The sequence below is a fragment of the Daucus carota genome, chromosome 1 (assembly GCF_001625215.2).
Source record: "Daucus carota subsp. sativus chromosome 1, DH1 v3.0, whole genome shotgun sequence".
NCBI lineage: Eukaryota > Viridiplantae > Streptophyta > Magnoliopsida > Apiales > Apiaceae > Daucus > Daucus carota.
Window position 1 is genome coordinate 19,144,530 of NC_030381.2, and position 22,763 is coordinate 19,167,292.

The window sequence follows — 22,763 nt, forward strand, 5'->3', positions numbered from 1 at the left end:
TGTAATCGACTAATAAAAATAAATATTATTTTTTAATTCTAATAATATTATAAAATATATCTATTTTTAATAATTTATTTAGCACAATATATATATATATATATAAATATATTATTATTCATATATACAATTCCCCGCTCCCCGCTCCGTCCCCGAAAAATTCCCGGCTCCGTCCCCGAAAAATTCCCCGAATCCCTCATCCAAATCAGGCGGGGATCGGATCGGTGTCCGAGGCGTGATGAATGCCCATCCCTAACAATGTCCCCATCGGGACATGAAGAGGATATCATTAATTCATCAAGAATGCATGAAGCGAGTACTTGTATTTGGGGTTAATTACTAAACTCATCACTCAAGTCGACAAAAGATATCAACTTCATCACTGATCTCCACGCGGTATCACTTGACTCACCAAACTGATTTGACGGTATCAAAAACATCACTGTCGTTAACTTAGCTAACGAAATCATAGACGGAATGATAGCTGGCACTACAGATGACAAAAATGACTGACGGAGCAACAACTAGCAGAATAGATGGCAAAGGGCCAGTTAGTTGCAGAACTATACTTTATTGAAGAACTAAAATCCGTGACGCGTCTCCATCCCTGATGTATACTATTGACCGGGACGGAGTGCGTAGACCAGTAGTATTTAAGAACAATAACTAGTAAATGAGAATGGATAATCAAAGTCTGCTTGCAAATCTTTCTGTAAGAGGATGAATTATTAAATATTATCTCTGGTAGCACCCTCTTCCTGGAGAACTAATTTGTTTAAATGCTGTAGCAGTTGATCAAAATCATCTTGATACTTGATGAGGCTGAGGCGCACATATCGACTACTAGCACCAAATAGAGTCCCATCACGACCAAGTATGCCACCAGCTTGGAGGACTTGGTAACATTGTTCATCTTCTTCCCTCTCACATTTCAGCCATGCATAAGCTGTTGCAGCAAGTTTCGTAATCAAGTAACACCAACATATAAAATTTGCATGAAGCAACAAATGTCGGATAACTTGAAAAAAAAACAAATATGCAAATTAAGATATACTTGGTTTGGAACCAACTGATAAATCCATCTAAAACTTTAAGGTATTATAACGAGAGGACCACATTTAATCAACACATATGAGTAACCGAAAAAAGCACTGAATCACCTGGAGAAGGTCCTCTGACATTCTGAAAGAATGTACAGAAGCTGGGTGCAATATCCTGGATAGTGAAGCGTGTGGACAATGCTACAGTCCGGCTCAAGCTCTCCCACCGATTTTTCATTATTTCATAAGCATATTTAAACAGAGATCTTCCATCTCCGTCAAGAACCACGTTTAATAGCTTCAATGCCCTCAACTGAATGTCCCTGGACACCCCGAAAGTATTGTCATCTGTATATGTTGACATTCGCTCGTACACAACCTTATCTTTAACAAAAGCCCACCTGAGATTTTTCAAGTATTAGCAACGCACAAATAATTTATTAGAGGTTACTCCCTCTGTCCCTTTTTAGTTGTCCCATTTTTCTTTTTGTTGGTCAGATTGACTAATTTTTGAACAAAGATTATAAGTCACTCTCCTATTATTTTAAAAAACTGAAAATTACATCTTAAAGTAGATTAAAAGTTATTTCTGGTAACACATTTTTATTTTATTTTATCAATTGATAAAATATTAATAAATTTCAGTCAAACTTTGGTCAATTTGACTGGCACAATACCAAATGTGACAACTGAAAAGGGACGGAGTGAGTACCATTTAAAGTGCAAGTCACAGAAAATTAGAGTGATGGAGAGGTTGTTACCCAAATCGAACCCCCGCATGACCAGTAAGCTTGGAAAGTGTAAAGATCATGAGATCTTCGTCGGAGGGAGATGAAATAGCAGTATAATGTGGCCAATTATAGGCATGATCATGGATTGCCTTGGCAGATGGACCTTTAAGAACCGCTTTCTTTAACTTTCCATCAGGATTGTTAGGTGAAGTTACAAACTCTATCGCATTCACAGAGTCACCAGAATTGTTCGTGTACGACGACACATCTCCATCAAATTCATATTCCTCTGTTGCAAAGAATTCAGTCTGTACTTTGTAGGCCTAAAAAAGTATATAAAAAGGCCTTTTACATCATTGCCAAAATAAATGAATCATTCAAATTTGGGCCATTGAATATATTCATACCGGGTAGAATGGGATTGAAACGACGACTTTTGAAGGCGTGGATGAGTTATCCAGGGAGAGGGCATGGACTGCTGCATTGAGGAGTTGGGTAGAACCAGTCCCGAAAACAACATACTTTCCTTCCGTGACTGCATTTCCAGCTATAGAATGTAGCCTGTGGATGCTTTTCTCGAGTTCTTGTGAGGTATAGGAGTGGTCACTGAATATATAACTCATTCGATGCCATCCTGCTACAACCACTGCACTACTAGCTGCATTTTTCATCCAATATGGCTCTAAAAACGTGGGATCCCCACTGCAAAAATTATAGCAATGTTAAGGACAAATTATGTTCTGTTAGGCTGGAGTGAATGCATTTGGAAGGAATGGAATGAAATTTGAATATGTTATGCGTTAGAGACAGTTTGTCATAAATTTCATTGCTTTCTTCGTTCCCTTCATCACACTATATACTAGAAATTACGCCCTCTAAATCGAGGAATTGCTTCATTCTCTTCTATACTCGATTTTTCTCAAATTTCATCCTAACAACTTGGCACCTCATTCTTTTTCAAAATTTCCCTCCTACCTCTATTATTTTCATTTATTTTTAATTATTTCGTTTTATTCCGTTCCATTACATTCTCCTCAACCGAACACAATACTTAGTTCGTAATGTCAGTATACCACATTTCTAGTGGTAATGTACAACAATAAATATATAACTATCAATGAAGGCTACTTCTGTATGTAAATAGATGGTAAAAGAAAACAGCTAAACGATTAAAACTAGCATCTACCAGCATAGCATAGCATGTATAAGCAGATTTTGAAGGCACAAGTCCTTTTTTCTGGTATAGCAGGATTTTAGCTTCTACATTAGTACTCCCTCCGTTCTAAATTTTAACTGATACTTCCTCTGTCACATAATACATGTCGCTTTTAATTTTTTACTAGTCAAGTTAACTATACTTTGACTGCAATTTCTATATATTATATAATTGAAAAAAATAAAAAAATAATAAATTTAAACTGTTTTTATGATTTTATAACCCTAAACAGTGTTAAAATATATTATAGTATGCAAAGCTAATGTACACAGATGTTAGCTCTGACAGCATACAGCAGGAAGGAAGTGGAATAAAAGTACAAAAACACAAACAACATTCAAGCCAAAAGACATTGAACTGTAAAAATACAAGTAAAGCAACGAACAATTAGCATGCTGAGAATTACCTGTTAACATCAGCAGGACAATGAGGGATATAAGTGGAGCAATGAGGACCATGATAACAAGTATTACACTCGCAAACTTGTTTACCATCAACAACCACACCATCCAAGTAAGCTCTCCCGTGCCCGGAACACGAAATCAATGCCACAGCTTCTGCTTCTGCTGCTGCACTTTGGCTCCAACTCAAACTACATTTCTTACCAACAATCACAAAATATGACAAGACTATGTTCACAACTAAAGAACACAAGAGACAAGCAAATGCATATCTCTTATATTCACAACTCTGATCACTTTTAACCTTCATGGTAATTAATAACTTAGACCTGGTTATGACTCATGATCATATGGTTCACCCTTCCATTCTTATAGAGGAGTGATAGGTATCAAACGATGAAATTTGGTGACAAGATACTAATAATTGTACCTTCATTTTTCCACTAGTCCCCTGCGCCACCATAATGGGAGTACTATGAAACATCTATGACACCTATCAATGATGGAATCTTTCATTATCCACCCTATTTGACTCATCTTATTTAGTTCGAGTAATAAATATTTATTTTTGAAAAATGTATACCGTTTCTTAAAAATTGACCAATTTTCAACTATATATTACAAATTATCTATTCATTAAAAATATAAAGTTGCATATTAAAATAGACTAAATATATTTTTAATGATATAATAATTTTTTTTTTTCAATTACATGATATATGTAAATTTCAATTAAAGTATAGTCAATTTGATCGGTCAAAAATCGAAATGAACATGTAAACAAAGAATACTGTTCTTGGTGTATGCAAATTAAATTCTACAGGCTCATCTTTTCCTATTTTCGGAAATCCATCTCCAGATAAAAAACTTCTTTGCCTTATATATGCGAATATTTGAGATACAAAACACTTGAATTGTCTGAGTGGTTTTACATTTTCATATAAGAAACATGGTCCCTCACAAATGCTCTAAAGCATCTCTTGTAAGTGATAGATTCACTTTTGAACGGGGATGAATTCATAAAGTTTATTCCAAGAAAATAAGCTTTTGCTTCAAACACAGATGAAAAAGAAAAATTCTTGCCATAATTTGTCTTAGAGTGAACTACTTTATACTTTATTCACTCCTAGTTACTCAATGTTATTGGGAGTATCTCTTTTGTCGATTTATTTAATAGTAATCTTGGGAAAAGGTTTTGTAAATAGGGAAAATCAATTTTTTTGTCACTCAACTATTTTTTTCTTTAGAAACCTACCACCGAACAATAAAACCGCGTAAAATTAGAACTATACTAATTATTTAATTAGTAACTAAGTACTCCGTTAAAAATAATTAACGGACGTTAAGAGTCATCCCAGCTGGACATTCTCTTGACACGTGGCTGCTTACATGTAAGTTTTATGTTTATAATCTGAGTAATTAAGTAAGAAGAAAAACCAAAAACACATAACAAATACAAAAACGTATATCCCCGATCAAACAAAACCCTTCCTCTTCTGAAAGCTTCTGAGGTTTCCATCATCACGATACATCACAGGGTTATTTTAAACTTTGCATTCAAGGTATGATTAAGACAAAAACTTGCACTATCTCGTTACTATGTCATGTAATCGAATCATATTCACTTGTTCTAATTATTGCTGACTAATTTTTATGTAGGTCGAATGGATACAGTCAAGCTCGAGATACATCACGGGGGTGAGTTCAAAACTAAAGAAGGAATATATTACTACAAAGGAGGTAAATCTGCTACTATCTATGGGGTTGATGTTAGTGACTTGTCGTTAGAGCGTTTCTTAGGTTATTTATATGATGTTGGATATGGAACTGGTCTTAAAGTTTATTATAAGAAACCTCTGACCATTAGTCAAGAAGCTTATAGATTGTTGTGGGATTTTGAATCGATTAAAGAGATGCAATTAAATATGGTATTGTTTCACTATATGTTGATCATTGTGCCGAAGAGAAGAAAAAAGATGTCAATGTTAGTGCTCATCATGATCCGAATGAGGTAGGTGATGTTAATGAATTAGATGATCTTGATCATGAAAAAGATGTTGACAGTGAGTATAGTACTGATGATGAACTTTTATCGAGTGATGATAATGATGTAGAATCAGATTATGATGAAGAATTAGAGGAAATTAGAGAAAAGAAAAGAATGTTAAGGGAAGGAAATATTGATCCTTTAAGGGATGGTAATCTAACTGAAATGCATATTAGCAATGGTACTAACAATGTTACAGTGGAGCAAGTGGTGGAAGAACAACAGGAGAGACAAGAGAGGCAGGAGACAGAGAGAACTACAGGGCATTCCTTAAGAAATAAACAAAATCTGAGAAAACAGAAAAAATCACAGGTATGATAGCTAAGTTACATGTATTTGTCATTTGTCATTTGTCATTTGTGATTAACTAATTCTAGTATTTGTTTGTAGACTGTAACAGCATCCTCATCAGAGCAAGCGCAACCAAAAAAGAGGAGCAGGCCAGTTCAAAATAAGGCGGGTGATCACACACAATCAAATGAACAACCCCCTAAGGATTCAACTCAAAAGAAAAGGAAGGGAAGACCTCCGAAGGCCTCAAGTACTCAACTTCAGACTAGTGGAAGACCAGCTGGTATGGGAGTGCTAATTGGAGATGATGGACATACATACTTGTCCTCATCAACAACTACAATTAGATTGACTAGCTCAAAGCCATGCACTCCAAATCAGGGTACAGAGGAGGTACAAAGACAAGCGAATTCAAGTCAACCATCTCAACAGAACTGATTTTGCGTGGCGAAATATATGATGATTGCACCTTTTAAGTACTAGCCATTTATTGTGAGACTATGTAATTTCATTTACTGTGAGACTATGTAATTTCTTTTGGTACGAGACTTGTGTTATCAAATTGCAAATGAAAGTATGAGACTATATAATTTCATTTGCTATAATTGTTTTTGGTGTTATATTATGAAGTTCATTTGTCTCTTTTACTTTCAGTTTCTTATCAGTACCTCGGCCAGGAGCAATGAAATAGCACAGATACTTGCCGACTATATAAAGTAACGCTAGCGATAAAAAAATTAAAACATTAGTTCAATGGTAGATTTTTAAAGAAAAAATAGTTGAGTGACAAAAAAATGATTTTCCCTTATTAATATATGTATATGACACATCAGCATAACACATCAGCGAGACAGTCCACGTAGGCGCTTTATTTAACGGTCAGAGGTCAAACTTGACGGAATGTGGTACAATCCAATACAAAAGTAACGTTAGTGATAAAAAAAATTAAAACATTAGTTCAGTGGTAGGTTTTTAAAGAAAAAAATAGTTGAGTGACAAAAAGATTGATTTTCCCTTGTAAATACTAGTACTGTAGTTTGTATTTAATTAATTAATCTAAAAGTTACTATGAAAGACGGGTTATATACGTCAAAGCAGTTAAGAATCATTTGTAGTACAAATTGGTTTTTGTGCAAAGCCATAGTCTCCTAGGAAAATAAATCGGTTCTTCTGATGTGTGCCCAAGAGCACACAATAAACACTAATTTTGTCTTCTTGGTGGAATTGATATGAATGCAGGGGTTATTAACATCTATTATCCATCCATCAATCAAAAGTTAGTATTCTCATAAGAAAGTTAGTATTTTCATAGAAGTTGGTGATTAGTGTGCCTATGGGCACACCATTGAAAATTCGAAAATAAATTATTAACGAATATAAAAAATATTTATAAAGAAAATTAGGAATCAGAAATCATGTGGAATTAAGAATGAAAAAGCATAATAGGAAGCTTTTACAGTAAACTTAGCTTGATAACAATGGAAAGTGTTTGATACAATAAACATAGAGTAAAGATGATCAGAGAAGGCTTTATTATCATAAAATACTAATTTTGACATCAGAGACAAAGCCAACAAATATTTATAGGGGCCCAAAAAAATTTCCTTAGCACAGTAAAATATTCAATATAAAATAAATACAAAAATATTAATAAAAAATTATACTAGAACTCTGCATTCTTTTAAATCACGAAATCAAATAGATAATCTTGTCAACTTAAATGTTTTCAATATATATACGCATATAATGATCACGAAACTCATTATAATAATAGTGATCTAATGGTTTTGTAAAGATCCTGGGTTTATTATATTAATGAAATCTCTGTTTATCTAAAAAAAACTCATCATAATAATTCTAACTTTTAATATTTAATCAGCAAGTAACACCCATTAAATGAAATTGTATTTTGAATATGAGTAAGTAAAATTTCAAAAGTCTCTTAAAACTAAATATTGTGTTTATTAAGAAGATGACAAGTTATAGTTTAAACAAGTAAAAATATTACCTAAATAATGAAAATTGAACTAAGGTTAGGTAGATCAATATTAATCACTCCCTCCGTTCCATTTTAGTTGTCACTTTGAGTTTGTGCCGGTCAAATTGACCAAAGTTTGACTGAAATTTATTAATATTTTATCAAGTGAAAAAATAAAAAAATATGTCACCGGAATTAACTTTTAATCTACTCTAAGATGTAATTTTCAGTTTTTTAAAGTAATGACAAAGTGATTTATAATTTTTGGTCAAAAATTAGTTAATTTGACCAACAAAAATAGAAATGAGACAACTAAAATAGGACGGAGGGAGTAAAAAACTGATAATGTACGAGGACTAACTCTACTCTACAAAAATGAAGAAGTGAGGGATAAGTTTCTGGGATAAGAAAGACCTTTCCCAGACATTTTTATTTTTTTTAAAAAAAAACCATATTAATGTTTACCTTTATCACATATGAAATTCCACATTTTCTTTAAAAATAGTATAATTTATATATGCATATTTTTATTTATTTTGTTTAAATTTGGTCTAATATATAAATTAGAAAAATCTAAGTATTAAAAGTTTATTTTACAATGTTAAATATTTTTTAGAAGAACCAAATATTATATTTACATGAATATATAGATAAAATAATTTTTTAAAAAATTATATAATATAAATAATAATATTATGGAAACGCGGGGCTCGGGCTATGGGCCTTTGGCCCCCAACTTCGTCCATGTTTGACCTAAATGGTGTCGCCAAATGGGTCAGCCTGTGTTGTCAACTTGTAGACGCTGATGTGGTGACAGTATGTTGAACCAATCCCAGCTTGGATAACAAATCATTGAATTGAGGTGAATGACCCATCTTAATGAACCCTTCCAATACTTTATCACATGTTAAGTGACAGCTCAATATGTTAGTTCTTTCGTGAAAAATAGAATTCTTTGCAATGTATAAAGCTGATTGATTATCACAATACAAAGTAACCAGAGTAAGATCGGTAACATCTATATTTACTAAAACCCGAACTAGAGCTGTAATTCGAGTCGGGCGGTTCGCGAGCTCGCAGGGCTCGAACTCGTTTAAGTGGGCTCGGCTCGACTCGACCCATTTAACGAGCCAAGTTTGGGCAAAGGTTTCAGCTCATTTTAATTAAACGAGCCGGCTCGACTCGACTTGTAAAATTATACGACCCGAGTTCGGGTAGAAGTTTGGGCTCGATTAAGTATAAAATTATACGAGTTGGCTCGCTCGACTCGTTAAAACCGGCTCGTTTAGTTAAACGAGCCGGCTCGACTCGACTAGTGAAATTAATTGAGTTGAGTTCGGACAAAGATTTAGGCTCGATTAGTTAATTGAGCCGGCTCGGCTCGACTCGATTAAACTTGGCTCGAATTAAGTTTGGCTCGAAACTCGCCCGGCTCGGCTCAAATTACAGCTCTAAACCGAACTGCCCAAGTAACTTCTAAGGCAGCTGATGCCATGACCCTATACTCAGCTTCAGATGAAAATCATGATACTGTGGGTTGTTTCTTGGACTTCCAAGTGATTGGGGATAAGTCTAAATATAAATCATAGCCTTCAAGTCGATCTCTCTGGAAAATGCATCATCGATGTATAAATACATGTCAACTTCAAGTTGACATTACAGACACAGCTACACAAACACTTATACAAGTTGCAAAGGAAGCAACAATGTATTATTATTGTATTTACATGAACTAATAGACCGAGCCAATAAGCAGACTCGTAAACTTGCGTAAATGTACATCATTAAATATGTATTTCTCCTTGATATGCAAAAGAATTTCAGATATCTGCTTTAGTACTGCCAGCTTCCTGGAGAACTAATTTGTTTAAATGTTGTAGCAACTGATCAAAATCATCTTGAGACTTGATGAGGCTGAGGCGAACATATCGACTGCTAGCACCGAATAGAGTGCCATCACGACCAAGTATGCCACCAGCTTGGAGGACTTGGTAACATAGTTCATCTTCTTCCCTCTCACATTTCAGCCATGCATAAGCTGTTGCAGCAATTCTTGTTAAGCAACACGTGTGAAATATATGTTGCGGAAATAAATATAATATCCATAAGGAAAATGCTAGGTACCCCAAAATATTTTCCCAAAATTTCCCAAATTTCACGTGTCATCTTTCTATTGGATATCAAGCCATCAAATAGATGTGGACCGAGTTACACCAACCTCACCAATATAATCATCCCAAATTAACTCATCAACTGTTTGGGAACATTTTGGAAAACTAATTTGGGGTGCCTAGCATTGCCCTGTGCATAATGATAGAATGCAACATCAAAATGTTGTGCATTTTGTTTTTGAGGGCATAGGAGCCAATTGATGAATCACCTGGAGAAGGTCCTCTGACATGTTGAAAGAAAGTACAGAAGCGGGGCGCGATTTCTTGGATGGTGAAGCGTGTGGACAATGATACTGCTTGGCTCAAGCCTTCCCAACGTTTTCTCATGGTTTCATAAGCGTATTTAAAGATTGATCTTCCATCGCCTTCAAGAACTACCTTTAATAGCTTCAAAGCTCGTAACTGACTGTCCCTGGAGACTCCAAAAGTATTGTCATCCGTATATGTTGACATTCTCTCATATACATCCTTGTCTTTTATCAATGCCCACCTGAAGGTATCATTTAGCAACAATGTTTGATAAAATTTTATAATTTTTTTTAAAAAACTAATGGTTAGCTGCACCATAGTACAAGTTAGTTTAAGATGGGAGTTATGTAGTAATTGTTACCCAAATCGAACGCCTGCATGACCCGTGAGCTTGGAAAGTGTAAAGATCATAAGGTCTTCATCTGATGGAGATGGAATTGCAGTGAAATGTGGCCAATTATAGGCATGGTCATTGATTGACTTGGCATATGGACCATTAAGAACCGCTTTCCTCAATTTTCCATCAGGATTGTTAGGTGAAGTTACAAACTCAATCACATTCAGAGAGTCTTCAGAACTGTTTTTGCACAACGATGTATCGCCATAGAATTCATAGTCCTCAGTTGCAAAAAATTCAGTCTGCAATTCATAAGCCTGAAAAAAAATGTATATAAAGAACACCACTTATAACATTACTAATCAAATTAGTATATGAAATTTCATCTATAAATCAGATTAGTACCGGGTAGAATGGGATGGAAACTACAACTTTTGAAGGTGTAGATGAGTTATCCAAGGAGAGGGCATGGACTGCTGCATTGAGTAATTGGGTAGAGCCTGTTCCAAAAACAATATATTTTCCTTCTGCAACTGCATTTCCAGCTATAGAATGTAATTTACGGATGCTTTTCTCCAGTTCTTGCGAGGTAAATGTATGGTCACCGAATGAATAGCTCATTCGATGCCACCCTGCCACTACTAGTGCACTACTAGCTGCATTTTGCATCCAAAATGGCTCCAAAAACAAGGGATCCCCACTGCGAAGGAAATAAATTGATACTCAGATCTGTAGTAAACATGATGTATATGACATATTTGTTAGATCACAAAGGCAAGTAGACCACACTTCTCAATCACAGGATTTATTTTTATTATGTGGAATAATCTCTTTATATTGGGTGCATCAACCAATTTTAGATCCCATTATCATTGTAGAATTTAAATATCTGGGAGTCTTGAACGACTCATGGGATGGTAATTTTTGGATAAAATGGAAATATCTTGCAATTTCACTAGTTTCTTTTAGAAAGAAACTAGTTATAGAGTTTCTTTTACAGAGGACAGTTTCTCAAATTCAAAGTAAGTATTTAACCAGCATAAATTATCCAAGTTAAACACTTGCTCTTTAAAACCTTTCCGGGGTCAAACTCCAATACTAATGTGCCTTTGAATCTAGAATCTACATATTTCACTATACCAATCCAATGATACACTCCAACTCTTGCTACAAGAGCAGAAGAAGAGAACAAAACCAGTATATCTCACTCGGAAATATGGTCTAAGTAAAACAACTCCTGAAGTAAGGGCAAAAGCGGATCGTTTCTTATTTATAGCAGAACCAGGCCAGGGCTGACGTGCAGCCCCAGAAAAATAGTAAAGATTAACATTTTAATCTTTTGAAATTTCAGAACTGCTTATTATTTTGAACCTGGATTTAAAATTAGTTCAGTCCCGTGTTATTTTAAATCCCCGATCAATCCCTGCTACCTGTCTACATGTATAAGGAGATGCCAAAACAAGAAATTTTGTTTTCTTCTGGACAATACAATGAAATTAGCTCCAAAAACATTGTTTACAGTCTCATTTCCTCTGTTCCCCAAAACTTTGGAGATTCAGAATATTAGCATATAATATTACAACAACAAAAACAAACTTTTCTCAAGAAGCAATAGAAAAGAATTACCTGTTTACATCAGCAGGACAATCAGGGATATAATTTGAGCAGTCAGGGCCATCATAACAAGTATTACACTCACAAATTGGCCTACCATCAACCACTAAACCATCCAAGTAAGCTCTCCCGTGGCCCGAACACGAAATCGATGCCACAGCTTCTGCTTCTGCTGCTGCACTTGTGCTCCAACTCAAACTCCACTTGTTACTCACCAAGTGATCATAAGAAAAGAATATGTTCACCAGGATAGAACACAAGAGACAAGCATATGCATATTTGTTGTATCTTGAACTTTGATCAGTCTTTGCACCCATGTCTAAACTTGTAACCTTGTCTGAAGACTTGATCTTTATTTAAATATGTAAAACACAATGCACCACGCATCTGAAAACTTGAAAGTGACAAGTTAATTATAGCATCTCTGTGTTAAAATTTGTTGTACCTACGGGTCTCTGTGTTTCGATGAAAATAACTATAATGACGGTGGGTTATATTTAACAATTACGATATTTTTATTAAATTTTAGCTAAGGATTTTTGCGACATGAGGTCGAGATGCTCCTGGATTCCAAAATGTTCATTGTTTTACGTCACTGTCTGAATTATTTAATTGTCCTTCTCGTTCTTTTGATTAGAGCCATTCTTCAGCCTGGCCTGCACCACAGAAACAGTACTACTAGTGGCATGTCGATATCATGCACTAAATTTTGGACCTACAAGTATCGAAGATTCCGTATCATATTTCCCTTTTTTCTTGAGAATTAATTTAATAGCGGATTTTAACAACCACTTCCCACTAATAAATGATTGACCCCTACGTGCATAAAAATTTACATCAATCAAAACATCCCAACTTGATAAAAAGTGGTTGTTAGCCAGAAAGATCCATTTAATAGTACCAAATTATTCTTTACCACAAATATATGCAAAGATAAAAGATACTAATTACGTTTTAGATTAGAAAAGTCTGATACACCTGTGTAAGCAAGTAGATTAAATCCTAATGAAAGACAAAGACTTGTATTAGTCAATGTAATTAATACTAGTGTTTGTGGTTGTAAATCATACTCTACTCCATCTTGATTGCTGAAAGTCAATAGAAATACGATCTGTCCAGCCCTCACAGATCCAAAGATGCTTTCTGCAGTAAGCAGTGACATAAAAACACCTCATACAAACTTTTATGGTTAACTCGCTACAACAAAAGTTCTTTTTTTTTTTTTTGAAACACGCTAGAACAAAAGCTGCTTCAGCCTCTTATAAATTTCTTTTTCGTGTATTTATTTACGTAAATATTTTATAAGTGTTTTAACATTTTCTATTTATAATATGTCTATATAATGTTTAAATAAATAACTTATTTCTGAAAAATATTAATATAAGTTTAACGGAGTCATCCCGAGGCTTGATGTGATTGTTTGTGGCCTAGCATAAAGAAGACGGACAACTAATAATTAATTTTAATATAATTAAATAACAAAATATTGATATATTTATTAACATTATTGACGGAGAAAGTTAAGACACATAACGCGTTTTTCTTAGAATAAATTTGCGCCCTCTGCTAAGAGCATCTCCAACGGCGTTGGGTATAATCGTTGGCTAAATTGGACCTGTAAGACATTATGTAAAATTTGTTGAACCTGTAAGACATTTTGTTTCAATGGTATTGGCTATATTGGTTGGCTATAATTTAAAAATAGTATGTTATTAATATTTTAAATTGTTAAAATAGAATATATCATTTCAATATGGTAATAAATGATGTACAATCTTCCTACAGATTTTCTTACAGACCTGTAGAGGTTCGACAAATTTAGCCATCCATAGGAGGTTGGCTAAATTTATAGACAACAGCTGAACATGGTTGGAGTTGTGTTTTTGGAGCTGTTGGCTAAATTTTTTTATTTTAAGTATGCCAACTCACTTTTTAGTCAAAGGGTTTTAGATGGTTGGAGATGCTCTAACGGAGAAAATATTGAGCAATCTCAAACCTAAGAAAAAAGAATGCAAGGGATATTTCTCAACCTCATTTTCGGTGTTATTATCTTAACGTTATAGAGTATTCACACACTTAACTATTCATTATTTTCTAACAAGATCTCGTTTATGACTTATTCTTGTAACAGACTTCTTATGTTTAACTTTTATTTCTAAGTCTGTTAAACAAATTCAAATAATACTCCCTCCGTCCCATTTTATGTGACCCTTATTCCTTTTTGGGACGTCCCAGAAAGAATGAACTTACAATACTTACTATTTTTGAACACTACTTTTCACTATTACACCCACTACTTTCTTCCACTATCTCCATTCTATAATAATATAAACACTATTACACCCACTATCTTCCTCCACTATCCCAAATCTATTATTAAATATTGGTAGGTCCCACCACTTTACCCACTTTTCAACTAAACTTACTACATTTTTCTTAATCTCCGTGAAAGTCAAACCAACTCACTCTTTTTGGGACGGAGGGAGTAGTAGTTTTATTCTAACCATTGTGTTTAAATCTGCAACAACTATATTTTACAGGTCGTATATAATCTGATTCAGTATTTCAAACAACTTGGCAATCACACACAAGTACATCTTCTTCAGACAGCTTTACAAAGATCATATATGTTCAAGTATAGAAGATGCACTCTTCAAGTTTTAAGTCATATTTTATAATTGCTTATGTCGGATTGTGGCGATAGTTAGGATTACAAAAGTATAAGTCAAGGTAGTCAATGGGCTAGGTAGTGAGTTGCTAGGTGACATTTGTGTCGAGGAAAGCAAACTTTCAGAGGTTTACACCTGTGATCGGTGAAATTGTAAATCTATTACATTGATAATAATATAATCTCTGTTCTAGTTGGCATAGGGACTTGAATGTAGGTCATAGATTAGGAATAGAGGCCGAACCAAGTGAAAAATTCCCCGTGTTCTTGCATTTACATTATGTCTTTACTTTTATGTTATTTCTACAATGCAAGTTAATTGAGACAGCACGGTATACAAAAAAGACAGACTCATTAGTAATTGAGACAGACTCATTTATTAAACAGTTAAGTTTATTGTGCTTATCGAATTTCAGATCCTTGTAAAGAACAGTTGCAAGTAATGTAACTTTTTTTTTTGATTCTCTCTCCCTTTGATACATTTTTACATACATGTATAAATAAAAAATGAGAATACAGATCTCCTTACATATGGAAAAATGGTTAGATGTCTGCCCTGGTACCACCAGCTTCTTGGAGAACTAATACTTTTAAATGCTGCAGCAATTGATCAAAATCATCTTGTGATTTGATGAGACTAAGGCGAACATATCGACTGCTGGCACCAAATCTAGTACCAACACGACCAAGTATGCCACCATCTTCGAGGACTTTGTAACATAGTTCATCTTCTTCCCTCTCACATTTCAGCCATCCGTAAGCTGTTGTAGCAAGTTTATTAATTAACAATTAATTTGATCATGTAAAGCTTTTTTATTGCAACAAATGTGAAATAAATGTATAAAAGACGAAGATAGCATAGCATGCTTATGAAGTATTAACATGAGGATAATGTAAATATTAAGCCCTTTAGCAGAACAATTGAGGATTCCAGAAGATTTGCTAACTTAAGATGATGTTATAAAAGTTCGTTTGACAACTCTAGTTCAAATCCTCGGAATCCCAGTATTTTAACTTAAGCAAAATATAAAGGAGTACATATTAAGCACTCCTCGAACACTGTGTTTGTTTGCAATGACTACAACCTCTTTGCTATTCATGATTTATGCCAAAAAAAATATTATATTTAACCCCATGAACGAGCTAGTTTATAGCAGCTTTCTAGTTCGTTTTGGGTGCATAAGGTTTAAGAAGAATTAATAAATTAACATGGAGGAATGCAAGGACATATCATTTTGTTTCAAGAACTGAACATATAATTACATAAGCATAGTGATGGATCACCTGGAGAAGGTCCTCTGACATTCTTAAAGAAAGTACAGAAGCGGGGTGGAATTTCTTGGAGAGTGAAGCGTTTGGACAACGATACAGTTTGGCTCAAGCTTTCCCATCGGGTTCTCATCTTTTCATAGGCATAATTAAATATAGATCTCCCATCTCCCTCAAGAACTACATTTAATAGCTTTAAGGCTCTCAGCTGAGTGTCCTTGGAGACTCCAAAAGTATTTTCGCCTGTATAGATTAGCATTTTCTCATACACAGTCTTATCTTTAACCAAAGCCCACCTGAAAATATTCAATCACTAGCAATGTTACAAACTGTTCATTCCAAATTCACAATTAGTATTCATTAATAGTGACAATTAGCTGCATCAAAATTTACGGAAGACTCCTAAAATCATATACATGGAAAAAAAATGTCAATTATTTCCACAATAGAGTGATCATTTCTTACCCAAATCGAACACCCGCATGACCAGTAAGCTTGGAAAGTGTAAAGATCATAAGATCTTCGTCTGAGGGAGATGTTATCGCAGTATAATGTGGCCAGTTGTAGGCATGATCATGAATTGCCTTGGCAGATGGACCATTAAGAACAGCTCGTTTTAACTTTCCATCAGGATTGTTAGGTGAAGTTACAAACTCAATCATATCCATAGTGTCATCAGAATTGTTTCTGTACAGTGATGTATCTCCATAAAATTCATAATCCTCAGTGGCAAAGAATTCAGTCTGCTCTTCATAAGCCTAAAAAAACGGGTAATCATTTAATACTATAAAAAAAATTACAAAACATTACAGAATATATAAAGAAGTTAATTTCAGCGATCTGAACGGATGAATACCGGGTAGAAAGGGACTGAAACGACGACTTTTGAAGGCGTAGATGAGTTATCTTGGGAGAGGGCATGGACTGCTGCATTGAGTAGTTGGGTAGAACCGGTACCAAAAACAATATATCTGCCTTCTGTGACAGCATTTCCAATTACAGAATGTAGTTTACGGATGCTTTTCTCGAGTTCTTTAGAGGTAGCTGTCTGGTCACCAAATGAATAGCTCATTCGATGCCATCCTGACACCACTAGTGCACTACTAGCTGCATTTTGCATCCAAAACGGCTCCAAAAACAAGGGATCCCCACTGCAAGATAATACTGATATTATGTTTTCTTATAGTAAAATTTGTGAATTTCGAACAACTTTGTCAGACCTCAATTAGAAACAAAAAACTTGAAAATACTCTAGCCGCTCTTTGAATTAAGCTGCTCTTTTTATTAAACTAAAATTGGTGAATTTGAGCTTCAGATACAAAAAAGGAAGCTAGGCTGTAATTCGAGTCGAGCAAGTCGAGTTTCAAGCCGGTTCGTTTAGCTAATCGAGTCTGTCCGAACTTGACTCGTTTAATTTCACGAGTCGAGTAGAGCCGGCTCGTTTAGCTAAACTAGTCAGTTTTAATAAGTCGAGCGGGCCAGCTCGTATAATTTTACACTTAATCGAGCCTAAATCTCTACCCGAACTCCGCTCGTTTAATTTCACGAATCGAGTCGAGCCGACTCGTTTAATTAGACGAGCCGGACTTTTGCCCGAACTTGACTCGTTTAACGAGTCGAGCCGAACCGAGCCCAGTCAAATGAGTTCGAGCCGGGCAAGCTCACGAACCGCCCGACTCGAATTACAGCTCTAAAGGAAGCTGAGAAGATAATTCATGATTCTTTTAATCTCCTCCGGGTCTCCTCAAACTTTGTGTATTCATAATTTGAGCATCAAATACGAAAAGCCAAGGCCTTTGCTGATACACAATCATTTCAATGGACAAGGCTAACGACGCAGCTTGTTGCTCGCTTGCTTTCCACTGGGTATAATAATATCTCAACATAACATAATATACCAGGAAACAGAAAGCATGATCAACTAGAAATTACCTGTTAACATCGGCAGGACAGTCAAGAACATGATTGGAGCAATCAGGGCCATCATAACAAGTATTGCACTCGCAGATTTGTTTACCATCAACAACTACACCATCCAAGTAAGCTCTTCCGTGGCCCGAACACGAAATCGAGGCCACGGCTTCTGCTTCTGCTGCAGCATTAGTGCTCCAACTCAAGCTCCATTTATTACCCACAAGAAGATTGTATGACAAGAATATATTCACAAGTAGAGAACACCAAAAACAGGCATATGCAAAGTAGTTATTTTTTACACCCATGTCTAAACATAGTAAAATATGATGACGGAACTCACCCTTTAATATTTAAAGCAATTACAAGGTATTGATTGGACAATGGAAAGAGTTTAGATGACACAGGTCATTGTCAATTTGGCATGCTTGTTTAATTTTCGTTTTGATTTTTCTTTGTAATGTATGGACTGCATGGTGGGCTGCTCATTTTTCTCTATTTCTGCAAGTCTCCAAAATAATACTTAAATATCTATGCACGTTTTTGGATTGTATATGTGTAATGATAGAAATTGGCAATTGGAATTATATATTTGGCTTTGGTATCATGGTTTATTGAATTTTTTCAAATAAATCAAGAGTTTCTAGTTAAACTTAGGTGCAATTGATGATTCTGTCAAAAAAAAATTAAGTGCAATTCATGATTAATAAAATATTTTTATAAAATTTAATCAGATATCTATTTTAACAAATCATTACTCTTATAAAGTATAGTTCTATAATGTTTTTTTAATTTATTTTGAATCTGAATAAAAATTCAAATATCAAATTTTTAATCAGAATTTTTTTTTATAAAAAAACCCTCATGAAACTATATTTTGAGTATAAAACACGTCTTGCCTTTGAAAATAGAAAGTCAGAGTTTGAATATTATAAACACTAAGGGGTCGTTTGGTTGGAGAGGGAGTATGGGGTTGAAATGAGGAATCGGGTTAAGGTGGTATGGGTTTGAGGTATCATTTCTGATATCAGGTGTTTGGTTGAGTGGTGGAATAAATATGATTGAATTATAATATTTATGAGTTATTAATTGTAATTAATTAAAAATATCATTAAATTAATATTTATATATATCTTTGAGTCATTGATTTCATTTTGTATTAATGATTTACATGAAATGATATAAATAGTAATGAAAATAAAAGAAAAAAATTTGATTCCTAAAACCCATGTTTCATACCCACCTCCCCCCTTGGGTATGAAAATTTCATGCCTTGTGGGTTTGAGGAATGGGTTTAATGAAAGAATTTTTTTAACCAAACATAAAGTATGGGTTTGGAATGAACAAAACCCATACCTGATACCAAGAAATCTCGAACCAAACGACCCCTAAGTGGGTATGCAAGAAGAAGACACGTTTTGTATAGTATAAAAGAACTCCCGACATAGTATTAATACCAATTTATCAAAGCTGGCGTCTCTAAGATAGTTTTATTATATTTTTTTATTTTTCTGTAAAATTTTAAAATATAAATATGAAAGATATAAATTAATATTTTTAATTTTATATATATTGAAAGAAAGTTAAAATTTTGAATTTAGCGAAATACAAGAGGATATCCAAGTGTGTGAAATGAAAAATATCTTTATATATTCCCACGTTCTCAATGTTTCTACCACACGTCAGATTGCGACCGACATAGAATATTAAGGCCTGAGCTGGCTATAATCCTTTTAACCTTTTTTTGTCTGGCGGGTCTTCTGAACTAGTTCGATAAAAGAAGTATTCCGGTAATAATATATACGCGCACAATTTTTTTTTATAAAAAGATGAAAAAGGAAAAAATTGCATCCTATACTAGTAATAAAAATTGATTTTTTATCACCAAAAAAGTTAATAATAATTTCAAAAATACGATTATCGCTTCTAGAAATTCTAAACGAAAGGAAGCTCAAACTTAAAATACAGCTCTAAGCCTCAAACAGAAATGAAGAGGCCAGTTTTGAAGAAGGCATAATTTTCTCCATAGTTTATACTAGTATTATTTAGTACTACCACTCCCTCACGTTTTTAGAAAATTGACTTTATTATCGGATAACTCTGTTCTAAAAATCGGTGATTAATCACCGATTAATCCCTGTTCCGTAACTCGCCGAACTGATTAAATCTCCGATTAATCACCGATCAATCCGATTAATCCCCGATCAATCCTTGTTCCGTAACTTCACCGATTAACTCTGATTCCCGCTTTTTACAACACTGCCGGATAATAATAAATGATTATGATACAAAAATAGGGTGCTAATCAAAAATTGTGAAATACTCTTTTTGTCCTAACAGGTTCTTTGCATTATTTTTTTTTACACGTATTTTTAGATTCCTATAAAATATTGTTTCATAATATTTTTTAATTTATTTTCCGTAAATAAAATTTGATATTTAAATTTCTTAAAAAAATAATTAAAAAAATATTATGAAAGAGCCTCTTGCAAACGGTAAAGATTTGACCAGCAAGGTAATGTCGTGCTGTCGTGCACGAAGTTCTGGAGCACGCCGGAGAAAATTGTAACCTTCTGATTGAATTAAGGAGGCTGCTGTCTGACTATTCAAAACAGGCTTAATTTAAAGTTTAAAATTGTGTTCACTCCCATGAAAATGGAACGAGAGGAGAATGCAGCAAGAAGAAATTATGAGACTATAATGACTAAATATGAATTGGTCTAAATTTGTTATTCATGAAAATCGTAAAAAAGCCTGAAATAGACTTGAAATGAGCATATAATAATGAAATGATAGAAAGAATAAAATTATACCTCCCTCCATTAAATGAATACGACTTAATTAAGTTCGTATTGAAAATTCTTTTGGCTTACTTTAAAGTTTAAACTCGTCTGTCAGGACAGCTCTCTTCCAACGAGAGCATGCAGTTTGACCAAGGACAAAAAGTTTTCTATTGCAAAGTAAAAATTACGCGTGATAAATATGTTAGTATTTATATATTATTATAACATTTGTATAATGTAATTTATAAATTATTTAAGTGTTTGTATTATTAGTTGGAATATTTGGTAATTTAAAGAAGTAAAGTATTATTATAAAGAAAGTTTAAATATCTTATATTTTATGATGCTAAGATAACTTTTTGTTAATTAATTGGATTATTTAAAATAAACTATGTTGATTGTGATATAAATATTATTTAATATTTTAATAAATAATTCTTAAAGAGAAGGATTAATTCTTTTCCTAACAAGAAAATATTTTAATTTTTTTATTTATGTATATTTGTTCTCATAAGAAAAAATTAGTATGTGTTACGATTTTTCTAGTATTGTGTGTCTAACCAAAGTTCTTACTTTCGTTAGACATTATAAGAGCATCTCCAACCATCTAAAACCCTTGGGTAAAAGGTGAGTTGGCATACTTAAAATAAAAAAATTTAGCCAACAGTTCCAAAAACTCAACTCCAACCATACTCAGATGTTGTCTATAAATTTAGCCAACCTCCTATGGATGGCTAAATTTGTCGAACCTCTACAGGTCTGTAAGAAAATCTGTAGGAAGATTGTACATCATTTATTACCATATTGAACTGATATATTCTATTTTAACAATTTAAAATATTAATAACATACTATTTTTAAATTATAGCCAACCAATATAGCCAATACCATTGAAGCAAAATGTCTTACAGGTTCAGCAAATTTTATATAATGTCTTGCAGGTCTAATTTAGCCAACGATTATAGCCAACACCGTTGGAGATGCTCTAACTTTATATAATTGTGTCGTATTTTTATAAGCTTTAATATTCTTATTATTGAATAAGATGTTATGTTATTATATTTTTGTCAGGAATTATGTCATAATTGATTTAATTTCCCCTCATATACATTTTCTTCTCAATTTATTATTTTTATGTTTCTTTTTGTTTGCTTTGATTTTCAGGATCATGGAACGAGATCTTACGGCTTTTCTTATCAGACTTTTTCCGAAGATTTCCTTGCGAATCTTTCGGTTAGATGATAAACTTTATCGGATGAAGGTAATCCCTGATACGGCTATTGCATCTATGATACAACTCATCTACGAGTATGTAGATCCGACCAAAAAAAAAAAGTTTAAATATAAGTAGAAGTTACAAGAAAAAAAAACTAATTTTTCAACTTCATGTTTCTTTTCTAAGAATTTTTAGGGATGTTTCTTTACAAGGATGGCATGGACTGCTGCATTGAGGAGTTGGGACTTGGGTAGAGCCGGTCCCAAAAACAATATATCTTCTTTCTGTAACAGCATTTCCAGCTGTAGAGTCGTGAGGTCATCGAATTTATAGCTCATTCTATTCCATCCTGTTACTACTCAGGGCCAACCCTTGGATAAGGCGACCAAGACCAACGCCTAGGGCATCATTATTCCAGGGCACCAAAAAACCTATGCATGTGTGGTATATAATGATAAATTTATGCATTTATATATTTACAGGCATTTGAATTGATTGTGTTGTTAAACTTAAAACAATGTTTTTGATTATGTCATTGTATATTGATTTGTATGTAATTTTTTTTACGATTTTGAAAAGTAGAGATACCATTTTTAAAATTCGTCTAGTGCACCCAAATCTTTTGGGTCAGCCTGTCACTACTAGTGCACTACTAGCTGCATTTTGCATCTAAAATGGTTCCAAAAACAATCAGGGATGAAAGTGGAGCAATCAGGGCCAGCATAACAACTATTACACTCACAAACTGGACTGCCATCCAAGTAAGCTCTTCCGTGGCCCGAACACGAAATCGATGCCACAGCTTCTGCTTCTGCATTTCTACTCCAACTCAAACTCCAGT

The 22,763-nt window shown here is 34.0% G+C and overlaps 3 protein-coding genes across 3 annotated transcripts; all 3 read right to left on the bottom strand.

Annotated features, from left to right (window-relative positions):
• Positions 1-533: 533 nt before the first annotated feature.
• On the bottom strand, positions 534-3,889 carry LOC108212857 (tryptophan aminotransferase-related protein 4-like). Its single transcript, XM_017384580.2, has 5 exons — positions 3,394-3,889; positions 2,179-2,473; positions 1,802-2,094; positions 1,161-1,441; positions 534-946 (listed from the first exon to the last, which is right to left on the bottom strand). Exons 1-5 carry the CDS (start codon positions 3,696-3,698, stop codon positions 729-731), a joined length of 1,392 nt encoding a protein of 463 aa, XP_017240069.1. The 5' UTR covers positions 3,699-3,889; the 3' UTR covers positions 534-728.
• Positions 3,890-9,307: 5,418 nt separating this feature from the next.
• On the bottom strand, positions 9,308-12,563 carry LOC108196162 (tryptophan aminotransferase-related protein 3-like). Its single transcript, XM_017363354.2, has 5 exons — positions 12,088-12,563; positions 10,867-11,161; positions 10,486-10,778; positions 10,085-10,365; positions 9,308-9,742 (listed from the first exon to the last, which is right to left on the bottom strand). The coding sequence occupies exons 1-5, from the start codon at positions 12,390-12,392 to the stop codon at positions 9,525-9,527; spliced, it is 1,392 nt and encodes a 463-aa protein (XP_017218843.1). The 5' UTR covers positions 12,393-12,563; the 3' UTR covers positions 9,308-9,524.
• Positions 12,564-15,183: 2,620 nt separating this feature from the next.
• Positions 15,184-18,277, bottom strand: LOC108213603 (tryptophan aminotransferase-related protein 3). Its single transcript, XM_017385413.2, has 5 exons — positions 17,945-18,277; positions 16,869-17,163; positions 16,478-16,770; positions 16,028-16,308; positions 15,184-15,504 (listed from the first exon to the last, which is right to left on the bottom strand). Exons 1-5 carry the CDS (start codon positions 18,229-18,231, stop codon positions 15,287-15,289), a joined length of 1,374 nt encoding a protein of 457 aa, XP_017240902.1. The 5' UTR covers positions 18,232-18,277; the 3' UTR covers positions 15,184-15,286.
• Between the last annotated feature and the right edge of the window lie 4,486 nt (positions 18,278-22,763).